This window comes from Montipora foliosa, chromosome 9 (assembly GCF_036669935.1).
Source record: "Montipora foliosa isolate CH-2021 chromosome 9, ASM3666993v2, whole genome shotgun sequence".
NCBI classification, from domain to species: domain Eukaryota; kingdom Metazoa; phylum Cnidaria; class Anthozoa; order Scleractinia; family Acroporidae; genus Montipora; species Montipora foliosa.
The window spans coordinates 31,701,809-31,716,808 of record NC_090877.1 but is presented as its reverse complement, the minus strand read 5'-3'; the positions used below and the strand labels follow the sequence as shown (position 1 = coordinate 31,716,808).

Here is a 15,000-nt window from a genome sequence, read left to right as displayed (position 1 = left end):
TGCCATTACACATAACACGATGTTTTCCTTATTTTACTCTAGTAACAAGAACAAGAGGGGGAAGACATCAGAATCAGAATGATTAATATCATGAAAAAAGATAGTTTTTAATCTCAGATTGAAAAGAATATAATGAAAGAGCATTTCGAATGTCAGAACATAACTTATTGAAGAAGACTGGGCCTTGGTAAATGGAGGTTATAACTATCAATAGAGTTATTTCAGTAGAGTTATGACTTAGAGGTAGAGTTAACGACTTCCAAAATCCTGAATTCAAGATTTTGGACCGCCAAAATCCTGAATTCAAGATTTTGGAAGTCCAAAATCTTGAATTCAGGATTTTGGCAGTCCAAAATCGTGAATTCAGGATTTTGGAAACTTAACTCTAACTCTACGACATAACTCTATGAAAGTAACTCTAAGAATAGCTGTCCCCAGGTAAATGACAGAAAATGTCCTTATATTAGTACGGCAAAATGAGGTATAGAATCGGTCAGAACCACGAGTATTATAGCTATGAACCTGATTCGTGCGACAAAAAAAAATTGCTAAAAGAGGGAGGAAGTAAGTTATTATTATAAGAATACATAAGTTTACCTAGGTGCAAAGAATAAATATCTACGAACTTAAAGAATTTTAAATCTCTAAATAATGGATCAGTATGTGCATCAAAAGGCTTCTTATTAACAATTCTAACAATACGCTTTTGTAACAAAATAAGACGATTAAGGACAGTAGGGTACGTTGAACCCCAAACTATAATACAATATTGAAAATATGGGCAAACTAACGAATAATACAACGTTTTCAAGGCAAGCTTAGTGAGACAAGGACTTGATCTTCCAATAATACCAACAGATTTAATGTGAGTTATGTGGTTTGCATGAAAGATTTTCATCCAAAATACCGTAAAATTCCGAAATTAACGGCGCCCCGTTACTTTCGGATTTTGCAGGCAAATGAGGCCGCCACTTCCGGGTAGCTGTTATTTTCCGATAGGTTAAAAACGTTTGTAACTCGAATGGGCTTAGACAAAGAGGACACGTATTATGAAATTTAAAAGTCATTCCATTTATGCATATTCCTACAATGTAACGTAGCAAGATGAACAAACAGTAAATAGGAGATACTTCTAGCATCCCAAAGACCTTAAAGTTTCGTTAAGTTTCAAACTCGCTCAGTGTTTGGAATTGGAGTTGAGAAAATTTCACTTCTGATTTATGCTTGTGCTCCAAGATAATCTGAGAGTTTTTACAAGTTCAAGTTTTCTAATCTGTATACATTGAATGATAATAACGGTTTCATGACAAACGTTCGTGTTTTCTTGTTCGAGTTACTTACCAAAGAAGAGATATTATTTGTATTTCTCTCGTCAGCTATCTCGTTCCAGTTAAATATCTTACGTTAAATGGTCTAGATAAAAGCAGTGAAGAAACTAATTTTAAGAAAAACACGACACTTCTGAGTTTTACAGACATGTTTCGGCAGTTGCCTCTGCCATCTTCAGTGTGAAATGAACAATAAATTACAGTGAAATATAAATACTAGAGAAATTACAATAATAATAATGACAGTAATTAAGACTACGACAATAGTAATTCAAAATTAAACAGAAAGTTTTAAATTAACGTGTTTGACCTGTGCGTTAAGTGATGGTTTGTCCCAAAATATGTGCAACACCTCTTTGATTTTGAGAGCAAACCGCGAAGATGCCTGATCAATGATGGCAAAATTGTCACGGGAGCATGCAGAGCGACACACTGAGGAGCTCTCCAGATGCTTGAAAATGTGTGAAGCCCTGTCCGTTTCCAAATGTTCCCTTAAACGTGTGTTGAAATGTCGGGTGGTTTCACCGACATAGCAAGCTGCACAGCCTGCACACGAAAATTTATAAACAACACATGATCGGAGTCCATTGGGGACAGGGTCTTTCACACTAAAGAGGCTACCTACTTTGAAAGAGGAAAACGCTAACACTTTGTTTGCATTATTACAATAGAAACGTGAAAGTCGACGAATGCGCTTTTGGGCGATGCTAGAAAAATAACCTCTGCAGGGTAATTTTAAATAAAAAGTATTGGGAGCTTGTTCACTAGTTGATCTTACAGAGTTGCCTGTTACAAGCTGAGTGACACTACGTTTAATGATTCTTTCTATTAGCCTGGATGGATACAGGTTTTTCTTTGGGATGAATGTTAGTGACGCGATGTCATAATTCATATACACTAAAAAGAATAAGGGACCAAGGACTGACCCCCGAGGTACACCACACAAGATTTCCTTATAAGAGGATGAAATACCATTGAATTCAACCTACTGTAAACTGTTACAAAGATAGCTCTTGACCCATTCAAGGGCCAGTCCACGGATCCCATAATACTCAAGTTTACCAAGTAGAATACTGTGATTAATGGTATAAAAAGCTTTAGGTAAGTCAAGAAATAAGCCAGCCGTATGTTTTCTCTCATCAACAGCGGAGAAAGCAGAGGTAATTTTATCATGTAGATGTAACAAAGCTAAAGAAGTAGAGTGATTTTTCCTAAAACCATACTGATTTTTGGCCAATAACTTATGCTTATCAAGATAATAAATTTTATCAAACGAACATAAGCAATCTTTTCTAAGAATTTGGAAAGAAATTGGTAGAACAGATACAGGCCTATAATTAGAAAATAAACTTTTATCATCTGATTTGAAGAGAGGAACAACACAAGCCAATTATTTTCGTTTGGTCAGGAACAACACCAGAATTAATGGATAGATTAATAATATACGTCAAAGGTTCAGAAATATCATAATTATTAATAGATTCTTTCACAGCCAACATTGGAACCTTGTCATGACCAGCTGTGGTATTTAAACGAAGAGAATTGGCAATTTCAACAATTTCAAAGAAAAAGGAGGAAAAGGAACGTTCAAGAAGGAAAGAGCGATAAGATTTATTAAACTGAAGTTGGTGTCTTTCTAGCAAGGGAGGGCCCCAGCTTAGTAAAGAATTACAAAACTGGTTTGTAATTAAGCACAGATCATAAATATCTTGGTTATCGGAATCCACAAAGGTAGAGGGTAATTTGTTAGGATGCTCAGTTCAATTAATAATTTGGTTCAAAATATTCCAAGTTCCCTCAATATTAGCCGTTAAATATTTCAACTTTGCTTCATAGTAGGAGCGCTTTGCAAGACGTAAAGAATGGTTAAATTTATTTCCATATCTCTTGTAACTACTCTAATTAAATGGTGTTGGGGACTTGATAAGAAATTTGCTGTACAACAAATTTTTCCTTTTTATGGACTTTAAAAGACAGGTAGATACCGGTAACCAGGGTTTTTTAAGTGCATATTTACATGTAGATGCCTTGATCTTTTTTATGGGAAAACGGAGTTAAAAATCTCAGAATACTTATTAAGAAAACAGGAATAGGCTGTATTTACATTGGCATAGTTTTATATATTTAACCAGTCAGTTGACCGTAGAAGTTCATGAAATTTCGTGATGTTTGCTTTACTTTTATCACGAAAGCTAACAAAGGACTTTTTATCATCATTATTTATGCCTTGTTCATAATGAATTGCAAAATTAGGCAAATGATCAGAAGCATCTGTAAAAAAGAGTCCGCTAAGTATGTCGTTATAAAAAGAATTTGTAAATACATTATCAATAAGAGAAGCAGAATGAGAGGTTATTTGTATCAGTCGTAAGATCAAAGAAACAAACAAATTAGCATATTAACATCCAGAAATTCATCTATAAGACTATGTGAGTGGTAATTCATGATCATGAGATTCAGATTAAAATCACTCAACAAGTAGGACAACTCATTTTCTTTTCCAATTTTAGCCCAAAGAGAATTAAAGATTTTGAACAAAGTTATTAACATTAGAGTCTGGCGGTCTGTAGATGACAACAATAACTATATTTTTTGATAAAGGGTGGCAGATTTCAATGAACAAGGACTCAGTGGAAGGTGATGATATGTCAGTGATAGTCAAATCTGGATGAAGTTTAAAATCTGGATCATTGTCAACATAGAGGGTTGTGAATAAAATCATACCCCTGAATGTCAAAAGAATACCCAGAATCTTTAAGCCAGGTCTCAGTTACTCCCATTATAGAAAATTTACTATCAATATTTGCAAGAAAACGAGTAAAATTATCATAATTAGGGGGTAGACTACGTATATTTAAGTGAAGTAATGAAAAACAATTAGAGAAAGAGGTGCGCATTTTATCAAAAAACTCACTGAATCGGTTTTCCATAAAGTAATCGCAATGAGGCAAATTAAAAATAGAGTCGGCATCCAAGTCACTTGAGAACGCTAGATTTATATTTCCTGGAATAAGTGGATTAAATTTAAGGCTAACGAATCGATCACTATTAAAGTTCACGGTACCATTAGCAAGTTCATAAATTGCAACACTAAATTCATCATCATCAAGATGACAGAAAAGTAAACTATCAGCAGTGCTGGAAATAACAGTCGGTCATCGGACATTGTCCGACCAAATTTTGAAAATATCCGGCCAATTTCACATTATGATCGGACACGATGACTGAACATCTCACCAGCACATCTTGAGTTATCTTCTTCAAGCTGTTGTCAGTCAATAAATTATGTTTGGTCCAATTTGTCAAATGTCTGACCAAAATGAAGATTTGAAAGGACATATGTCCTGTGAATAAAGAAAAATTATTTCCAGCACTGATCAGTAGAAATATTGAAAGTAAAACCAATGTATAAACAACTTATCTGGTAACATCGACAACAGTTAGTTTGCTTTTCAATGTTATTATTACATGTACTTTTTTAACGGTGACTTTTGTGCAGCAAACAGCTGAAATTATGGAATGAACAATCACAAAATGTATGCAGAAAACAACAAAGGACATGTATGAGGGAAAACAGATGCTAATGCAAGAACAGACTTATACATTATAAATGGACTTTTTTTCCCTTCAAAAAAACTTCCACATTTTTCACACACAGCACCAAAAAAATAGCATCATTCAGTGATTTGGGGAGAGAGAGGTCAGACTTAGTCTGACTAAAAGAGCCTGAAGAAAAGTCATACAAAATAATAATATTTGCCAGGAACTCTTCAACTGCATCTCAGTTTTTGCTGTTTAAAGTATGGAGTTTTTAACACCTACCGGTACATGTATTTACCTCCTCGAGTAGCTATTCCTGCCAAAGTCCTTTCATAATCCACTGTTGAGCCATCAGGTTTTACTCTGTCTTTATTAAGCATGGCCTGGCGTTCTTGACTTTTCATCTTCAAGGGAGTTAGAAAACTTTAAGATAAAAAAATAAGAGGTGGAAACTGAAATAAACTAAACCTAATCTAATTTACCCTTTTTGATGCTCTGTCTTCCTTCTTTTCTGCTTTTCGCTTTTCAATCCTCTTATCCTTTGCTAGCACAGGAAGCTGCAAAAAAAAAAGGAAATTACTTTTGGTAATTTATTTGGTAAAATGGGATGAGGTGCCAACACCCACCAAGCCACTTCATTCCAGATCAGGTGTGGTCTCACCTCCACAGATCTAAAAGGTCCCCAAATCAGTTTAACGTTAAACAAGACATACCCATCCTGAAAGCTTCATCCAACTACAACCAACACCATTTCTAAGTGCTTTTCTTTTTTCAAATAACAAGCAGCCAACAAAATTAATGGTTATTATTAATTTTTGACACTTGTGCAGCCTCTTCTTAAAAATATAAAATTGGCACCAGTGCTCCGATAATTATAATGTACATGCCTGCCAACAATCAATAATACCCACATTCGAATGGTTGGTTAAATAATTAATAAAATAATAAATAATAAAACCCTTTTTCCTCCAGGAATGACACTTGTAGATTTTTACTCTACCTAAGCCCAGATGATTTTACTCTTCAAAGGGGTTGGATCAGGAGTGAAAAGTTTAACAATATCTATGTCCAATAAAAAAAACTATGTCCCTATTAACCCTTCCCTCCTGAGAGTGACATTTGCAGATTTTACTCTAATGACAAATGATTTTACTCATTGATAGGTTCTGGTCCAGGAATGACAGGGTTGAGTGGGCCCTGTCTCACAACACTTCAACTTCACTACATGTATGTGGATCATACGATACTATTTTATTATTAATTTACATAATGTCTTATCATACAGTACATGTAGGTTCGATAATGATATCAAATTTCTAAAAATCATTTTTTGCAGAAACATAAACATTATGACTTTAAGTATCAATTTGAAAAAGATTTAACCCATTGACTCCAGGGAGTGAGACTTGACAGATCTTACTTTGTTTAATGCCAGACGATTTTACTCGTCAACTGGAAGCGCCCTAGGGAGCAAGTTGGGAGTCAATAGGTTAAGTCCATCTAACTTTCAAAAAGCCCCTAAAAAGCACATTTGCAAGGTTGCAGCAATATTGTGACTTGAGCATGAAAACTTTAATTGGCCTTTTCTTGGCCTTTTACAGAGCTACAACTCAAAAATGTTCTGTCTGATTCAGCTTAAATTTTCAGGATTATCTCAAAACAGTTCAATGTACAAAACTGTGTCTGTGTTTTTCAATTATTTGACGTGTTTTGGTTTCATACTATACTTTGTCTAAATTCCTGGTCAAAAAATTAACACCACTTCTAACTTTGATAAAGGATACATAATGCAACACCGTTCTGCTGAAAGTTTATCTCAAAATCAATTGCTTAAGAAATTTTCAGAATAAAATTAAAATTCCTTGTAGCGTAAGCCTCTAGAATAGGACAACATGTACCTGTTTTGGCTTTGAGAACCTACCAGTAACATAGAAAAAGATAATTTTTAAACAAAAGAATACTTTTGGATTCAAAACTATATTTGAGGAGCATTAAAATGATGTTTGTTTCATTATCATAGCATAAATACAGTGTAGGAATGTTTTAGAAAACTGACACCTCAAACCTATGATGAGACCTTATTAATTCAATCACAACTTACAACAGTCATCATACCTTTCCCTCTGGAAGTTGCTTGTTCAGAATTCTTGCCATTGCATCTGCCCAGCCCTCATTAACTGTTTCAGTGTTACCTGAGTTGCAAAAACAAAACACCGTATAATTATAAAACAAAGAACAAATCAGGGTTGTCATGAAGATTTGACATTATGATAGAAAGACAACGTAACAAAGTGAATAGCACTAGGACTTTCAGTATCCTCCTTTTACTACTAAATTGTGATTGTTGTGCCAAAAGTTCCACTATTATTAAAGTAAGCCTCAGTTTATCACTGAGTCATATCAATACACTTGGGAGTGTTGCTGCATCATATTCAAGTAAGCGAATCAGATGTGTTCACTGAACACAATTCATTTTATTTGTTCTTCATAAACTGACATGGTTCGATGCAAATTATAGTTAATTTATGTAACACTGAAACGTGAAGTCCTGGTTATATAACCACAAGATGGATATATTACAGTTGCTTTTAAATTTTGATATTTTTTTGTAGCATCTATGATACTTTGAGTTTGTTTTGGTGTGCCCAATTCATTGACTGACAACACTAATACCCGGTAATAATTTTTTCATTCATTGACTGGGCTGAAAACTCACCATCTTACATGTGTCTCCTTCCAATAATAAAATATATTGAGCCAGAAAAACAAGAGTTTGCAACACCACTACACTCTACATATATTATTATATCCCATCTCTCAAAGACAGAACTTAATTTCCAGGTTTCAAAATCAGACTACCACATCCCCCAGATAACACTGATTTTCATTTTCCCAGAAAAGAAACTAGTAATTACATTAACTTATGAGTAACTAATGCACTGAGAAGATTGCTTTTTAAATTTGTTTTGTATACATAAATGCAAATTTGGTCACTCTTCTGTCAAGGGTAAACAATAAACTAAGACAAACCCTGAGGCAGACACACTCATGACATTTTGATGCTTAACGCTGCAAGAGAACCGCCAACATACAGCCGGCGATCAGAAGTTCTGCGATAAGCTAATTATTCATTTCTGAAATAAAGAACTGATATGTATTTGAAGATGTAGTGAAAACTATTACTAGTTATTTGAAGTTCAGGTTATACATGAAAATGAGAAGATGTGGATGAAAAAGAGACGTGATCCTTGCACTTATCTGGACAATTTAGGCACCATTATTGTCTCTGATTGACACCCAAAAAGAGGTCATGGGTTCAAATCCTGTTGACGCCACCCCAAGCTATAACTCGCACTTCACACAATTATAAACATTCCTTTCATTCATCTAGTCCTTCCAAGGGAACAAATGAGCCCAACAAATTGACCTACTCCCAAATGAATGGCATCGTAGTTCAGTTGGTAGAGAATAGCACCAACATTGCAGACGTCATGGGTTTGAATCTTGTTGATGCCAACTGAATTTTTAAGTGTCTATAATAGACAATAGTCTCATTTTTATAATAGCTCCAAAGGATCCCCTATTCTAAAATAATAAATTATTGCTCAGTGTTACTTTGATTGTACTCTCAAAGAGATCAGGGAGCATCTACAGAACACTCCATTTTTGAAGCAGTGTCCAGGACTGTCAACTTTCCCGGATAATCCGGGACACTCAAGATTTTAGACCGTATCTCCTGATCTCAAGATTACGATCTGAAATCTCCCCGTTAAATGCTAAAGTTTGTCCTTTCTAGTGAAAATCAACTTACACAACAATAAAATCTAAAATACTTTGTGTTGTTCGAGTCATTTTAACATTGATAATAACAAAATTCCATATCTTGCAAGCATTGCTATTGACAGATCCTAATTTAAGCAATAATATGATTGCTCCAACATACATGTAAACCAATCAAATCAAATGTTGCATTGCCAATGACATCTTATCACGCATTTTTTGACTTTTGCCTAGGTTGTGTGAGGCGAGGAGTGACAGTGAGTGACAGTGTACTTTCTTTTTGCATAAAGGACATAATAATTATGCCATCATCAGAAACGACGTCAAAAGTGTTATGACGTCATCTATCATCCCATCCCTATTAATTCTCAATATTTGAAGACTTTATGGGTTGACAGCCTTGAGCATCACTGACATGGATCTGCAGCTCGCCACTTAAGTTCAATATTCAAGGAACAAGTACATTGTAACGTTTATCTGTCAGTGGACTCATCGTTTAAGGAAGGTGCTGTCTATTGTTATTGCACATACATGTACGTTCTGCGCATCTCAAGACACTCGGGTTTCCTATGGGTGATGCTTACTCATACAAGGATATTTTTGTGCAGTTTAACCCATTGACTTCTGGGGGTTCCCCATTGACTAGTAAAATCGGCCAGGGTGTTAGACAGAGTAAAATAACAAGTCTGGTCGGGTTTAGGTGTCAAAGGGTTAAAACTATAAGGAGAAAGCAGAACTAAGCTAGCGCTCTCAGGAATGTAGATAGAAGCCAGCAGCCAGAAAAAATTTCCGGTTATTCCGAAGAAATTTCCAGGTGATCAAGTAAATCGAGTTTTTGGGATTCATCATCTATTTTATAATTTGTGAAAAAAGAAATGTACTTCAATCTCAAACTGTACTGCCGAAGACTGGCCGTAGAAATGCCCCAAAGGTTGATTCATTACAAGGGTGCATAAAAAGATCTTGACTGTTTGGTAAAAAGCTCATTGGCCAGTGGTATGACTTTAACTTGATTAGCTACATGTAGGCTATTTTGCGGGTAAGGATCAATGGAAATCGTATGAAAGGTGAATGTATAACAAACTTGAATGTATTTCTGCTTTTCTGCTTTGTGTACATGAAGTAATGTAAACCTGCAGTTGTGTATTTCAACCGTGTCAAGCAAGATACATATGTATGAAATGAAATATCGGCGGGAAAAAGGAGGAAAAGTGATTCTGAAGAACTCGGTATAAAGAACTTCTTCAACTCTGCCGAGAGCGCTATTACGACTACAGAATCGGCACGAGACACCAAGAGCATGTGTTAAAATGAACTGACAAGATTTGTCTGAAAACATCATGAACAGCCTTGAATTTACCTCCTAAAATCAGGGATAACGCATTTATGAGTGTCTAAATTTCGGACCCTGCTAGAAAGGACACACCAGAGGCGTGTTTAACTGGGCCTTTCACCTGTCAAGTGCACATTACCATCTTTACAAAATTTTAGCCACAATTCCCTGTGCTCTTGGTATCCAAAAAGAAAATTGGGGGTAGCCATGCATTTTTCAGAGATAATTATACTTCAATTTGGAAAAGAATGCCATAAATTGCTTTGTAGCTTTTTACAAATATTGTTGGTTACCGGTAATTATCTCTGAAAAATATGTTATTACCCCCAACTTTCTTTTTGGATTTCAATAACACTTGTCAAGATCTGCTTTTCCTGCAAATTCATAAACTGGGCAAAATTAACTTTGAATAGCCCCTATTGGAGTTATCAGCGGTTTTGCAACATGAATGAGGCTAAGAGGGTCATTTTGTATTGAATTGACCCTTAAAGCCTCTTTTGCATGTAGTTTTAAACAAAAGAAAATGTGCCTGCAGGCTCAACTCCAATAATGACATTAGTGGGCACTGCCCTTAACCAATTAACTCCTGGGAGTGAGAGTTTCACAGTAGCATCCCTGCACGTGGAAAGTTCTGTTAGCAAATATACGTGTATATGGGGCAGCCCAAACAAAATGTGCCCGCAGACGGCGATTTTGCCAGCAACAACGAAATATCTGCCACCTACAAAAGTTCATTAAATTAATACAAGGTCTGGTGAATTGAGCCGAAAATTCAAGAAAACACTGAACACACAAACACTGAACAGCGGGGTTACTGGGGCCTAGGGAAGCTTTGAACATGACATGGGAAAGGAGCCACATGAACAGTGAGCAGTCAAAGCTCTTGCAGTTTCCAACAAGATGGCGTCTAAACGAGTTCATGGAGACGATTCAACCGCTTCTCCAAAAATTTTGAAATTATTTCATAAGAGCTCAGGTATGTTGACTTGGAGACCCATAGTTTTCCATTTGTGCAATGTACTTCTAAGGACTTGAAAAGTTTGATTAAAATAGTTGATTTCACAAGGACTTTTCCAATAAAGCTACTGGTGGAAAATAACTGGCCATCTTAGGTATGGGAATCTGTAAGCTGAAGGGGCTGAGTTTACCTCCTGCGCCAGATACAACCATTTGAAGCCGAATTTTCAAAACATTTTGGGGGAAAAGGTCCCGGACTCCCCTACCGGGCAACTGCATAATATGTTACATTGTAGCGCCAGATGCCTTCTAGCCACTCAAACCATTTTGACAGGGCTCATGGGGATCTCTTTTCCTTACAGGTATTTTTTTACCATTCGTAAACGTATATAACCTAGATTACGAATGGAAAAAATTAAACTTGTAACCCTAACCTTTACTCTCCATATCCTCGTTCAAATTAGAAAGTGATGAATCTGTTGCTTCGTTGGGACCCGACGCTGTGACCGCCATGTTGTTTTTGTGTATATCCACTGACCAAACATGACAGCGTAACGGCGGGCGAAAATATTCTTCCTCCCGATTCTCGCGAAAGGTACTGGGTATCACCAACGTTAGCCCTACCAATGGCAATGGGCTCACTCAAAGACAAAGAAAAACTCTTACCAGGGTGTCACGTGATATGCCAATCGATAATTTAAATCGTTTCGGTTTCCATTCTGGATCCACCGATCGACACTGCTTATTTCTAATCCTTTGCATCTTTAGTGTTCATTGCCAATTTTTTCCTCGAGCAAAGCGATCTTGTTTGTACTGTTCAATCCTTTTTTGGATAATAACGATCGTCGTTTTCATTCATCAGTCCATAATCTCGACCACAACTATCTACGTTTTCAGCCACCAATCGATCAACTCGGTCACAGCGATCGTTGTCTTGATTGGTTGTCTTTTCGTACCACTTTTGAATGATATGGCCACAGGCAGACCACCCTCTGTTTAAGAGAAATACAGATGAACAATACGGTGGCTATAATTTTCTCCAATATGCAGAACGATTCAATAAAAGTTTGAAGAAAACGTTAACTGAGTCATGTGCCATGTTTTTTTCGTAGTCCCGTGCTGTTTTAAGCGCTATTTTGCAAGATGAATATTTGACCTCGGCGGTTAGAACTTACCAAGGAGACAAGGCAGGCAGCAATCAGCCACCGGCGCGTGACCTAGTCCAATTTAAGTTAGAACTGACGCCAAACCAGTGAATGTTCACCTTAAAAACACCAGCATCTGATCGATTAGGGATGTCCCCGCACCTTCGTCAAATTTGAGCTTCGTCTTTCGAAAATTCACTGAGAAAGGCGATCCTGAAAACCATAATAAAGCTTTTTCAATATGATTGGTGCAAAATTCTGGACCAAACGCATTTGAGGTATGCGCGTCGATTCAAATCCATCAATCGACGTATCGGGGCAGGGTTGTGGTATTCAACTGTCAACGGTCACGATACGCTGATTGGTGGATTTGAATCGACGCGCATACTTCAATGCCTTTGGTCCAGAATTTTGCAACGATCATATTGAACTAGCATCCATGAGCGTACACTGGGTTGCCTTTGGTACGTGATACTCAAAAACGGAAGGGACTGAGTTGGGTGGTATTAAACTGCAACGTTACAGGCAATTTTTTCAAGTCGGGGGTCATTAAGACCATTTAAGGGGTCACCCAGAAGTCGTACCAGCAGAGGCTCTTTGGCTCATACGTTCATATGACGAAAGAGATCTTTTTCTCAGGTAAAAAACCTGGCTACCAGCCTATAGGTCATTTGTCAGAAAGAAAAAATTCCTAGACACTCTTAGTCTTCGGCCATTTCAACTTGAGTAAAAATAACCTCAGTTTGTTTGTTATTTTTACTCAAGAAAAAATTCCTATCATCTTTAGAAAAAATAGGCCTGCATTGCGTACGTGTGGTAGTGCAGTAACACAGCGCATTATTCCATATTGTTAACTGAGCTGTGTTTTGTCTTCCAGGAGATTCAAGTTCTCTTTGCGTAATATGTAGCTCTAACAGTACACCGTCATGATATTGTTTTGGTATTGTATATCATTGTAGTGCCATGGTAGAAGTCTTAGCTAAATAGCTCCCTGAGAAGACATGTGGCTACTAGTAAAGTACTAAACCCAGGAAGATTAAAGAAAATAAAAGGGAATCGAGAAACATTGGCTTCTAGGCTGACATGTTGATGATTTTCAAGTTCCCTCATAACTTTAAGCGTACACTCTGAGCATCTGACAGCTTTGTAATACAAAAGTTCACTGTAGTTAATCCATATCCGGCGGGGTTAGTATCTGGATGGGTGGCCTAAAAATATACCTATATACCTTTGCCAAGCTTGAAGAAACTCACCAAGGAGCTACGCCAGGAAATTGTAAGTTATCTTTTTCCTTTTCCCACACTTAGCAGTAACTTAGCTTTCCGTTTAGCCACTCTCATTTTCGCCAAAACTAGGTTTTGTAGTCACATCAACTTCATCAGCTGTTGCCTCAATTCTAAAGTCATTCCTAAAGGTTTTCGCTCGAACTTTCATGCGTCTACATTCTTTCACTCAAATCAGTATCTTCACCAAATTCGATGTGCGCAAAATTCCCTTTTCACGTAATATTATGAGGATCACAATTAGAGCTATGTGCCAAAAACGAATCGCACTTGACAAACAAATTCTTCATTGCCGCTCCGAACTTTCCAAAATCTGTCCAGCAATTTTAGTACAATCGATTCGCGCTAAAATCCGACAACTTAATTCTGGACTGTTTGACCATTTACACCAAACCAAGACGCTAAAACTTCAACAATTAATAGGTCCGCAAATTACCGACGACACTACATTGCATAGCCATAATACCGTAATTACAATTCCAGAAAATCTTCCGCTTACTGACTCAGAGAAATCTGTTCTCAGTAGGGGCCTAAATTTTGTCCCTATTACCAAACGCACCAACGAATTTTCTATTAAGCAAGCCGCGTTCAGCTAGTTAAAAGCCTTTTTTCACGACAAAGAGGATGATTCGGACACTTCTAATAAAGATATTTTTGAAACACTTCTAGTTCGCAAATCCAAATGGACTCCCCCAGAGGGACAATTTGCCTCTTTAGATTTTTTCACCAAAAAATGCCGTCACGACATTCACAAACTTAAATTCAATCGCAACACTAAATTTTCCAACCTTTCCTCGGAAGAGTGGGCGGCGCTTAAAAATCTTAGTAAACGCAACGACATAGTTGTCAAATCGGCCGACAAAGGCGGCGCGGTAGTTGTTTGGCGGTCCGACCTTTACCAAAAAGAAGCTTTGCGGCAACTTTCGGATACCTCGTTTTATGCCAAAATCCCTAAAGATCTCACTTCCAAAAATCAAAAACTTGTCAAAGACACCATTCAAAATCTTATAGTTAATCAAGAATTACCGGACACTGCCACTAATCTCATCATCAACACCCCTAGAACTTTGTGCATTTACTTCTTGCCTAAAATTCACAAACCCAACAAGCCAGGTCGCCCTATCGTTTCTGCCTGTAGTTGGCCTGTAGACAGGCCTAGGATTATGACGCCTATCGTCAAATCTTTGCCATCATACATTAAAGACAGTACACACACACTACAAATTTTCCGCGATTTCAATTTCTCCGGCCAAGACAAACTTATTTTAACTATGGACATTACATCTCTATACACAGTCATTCCTAATAGCGAAGGTCTTCAAGCACTTAAACACTTTTTCGATCAACGCACTGTCAAAGAACCTAGCTCGGAAACGCTCCTCCGCCTTGCCGAACTAGTTTTAACGCTTAACTGTTTTTCATTCGCCGGCAACTATTACAAACAAATTAATGGTGTAGCGATGGGCACAAGAATGGGACCTAGCTATGCCAATCTTTTTGTAGGATATGTTGGACACCAATTTTTTAATCAGTACAACGGCCCCAAACCTGAACTCTACGGCCGCTACATCGACGACTGCATCGGCGCTATTTCATTCAGCAGCGAAGAACTCGATCAATTTATAACCTCCGTC

General features: G+C 37.1%; 2 protein-coding genes across 3 annotated transcripts in view; one reads left to right on the top strand and one right to left on the bottom strand.

The window, feature by feature from the left end:
* LOC137971251 (RRP15-like protein) overlaps positions 1 to 11,511 on the bottom strand; it is a 14,500-nt gene extending 2,989 nt beyond the window's left edge. The window contains exons 1-4 of one of the 2 annotated variants that reach the window (XM_068818038.1): positions 11,373 to 11,511; positions 6,984 to 7,060; positions 5,351 to 5,425; positions 5,167 to 5,272 (exon numbers count right to left, since the gene is read on the bottom strand). In XM_068818038.1, coding sequence (XP_068674139.1) covers positions 5,167 to 5,272; positions 5,351 to 5,425; positions 6,984 to 7,060; positions 11,373 to 11,451 — 337 coding nt within the window. In that variant the 5' untranslated portion in view covers positions 11,452 to 11,511. Of the gene's footprint in view, positions 1 to 5,166; positions 5,273 to 5,350; positions 5,426 to 6,983; positions 7,061 to 7,170; positions 7,297 to 11,372 lie in introns of those variants that run through there. The other variant, XM_068818040.1, reaches the window with a different exon arrangement.
* Positions 1 to 15,000, top strand: part of LOC137971252 (uncharacterized) — a 251,111-nt gene that overhangs the window by 10,692 nt on the left and 225,419 nt on the right. The window lies entirely within an intron of this gene.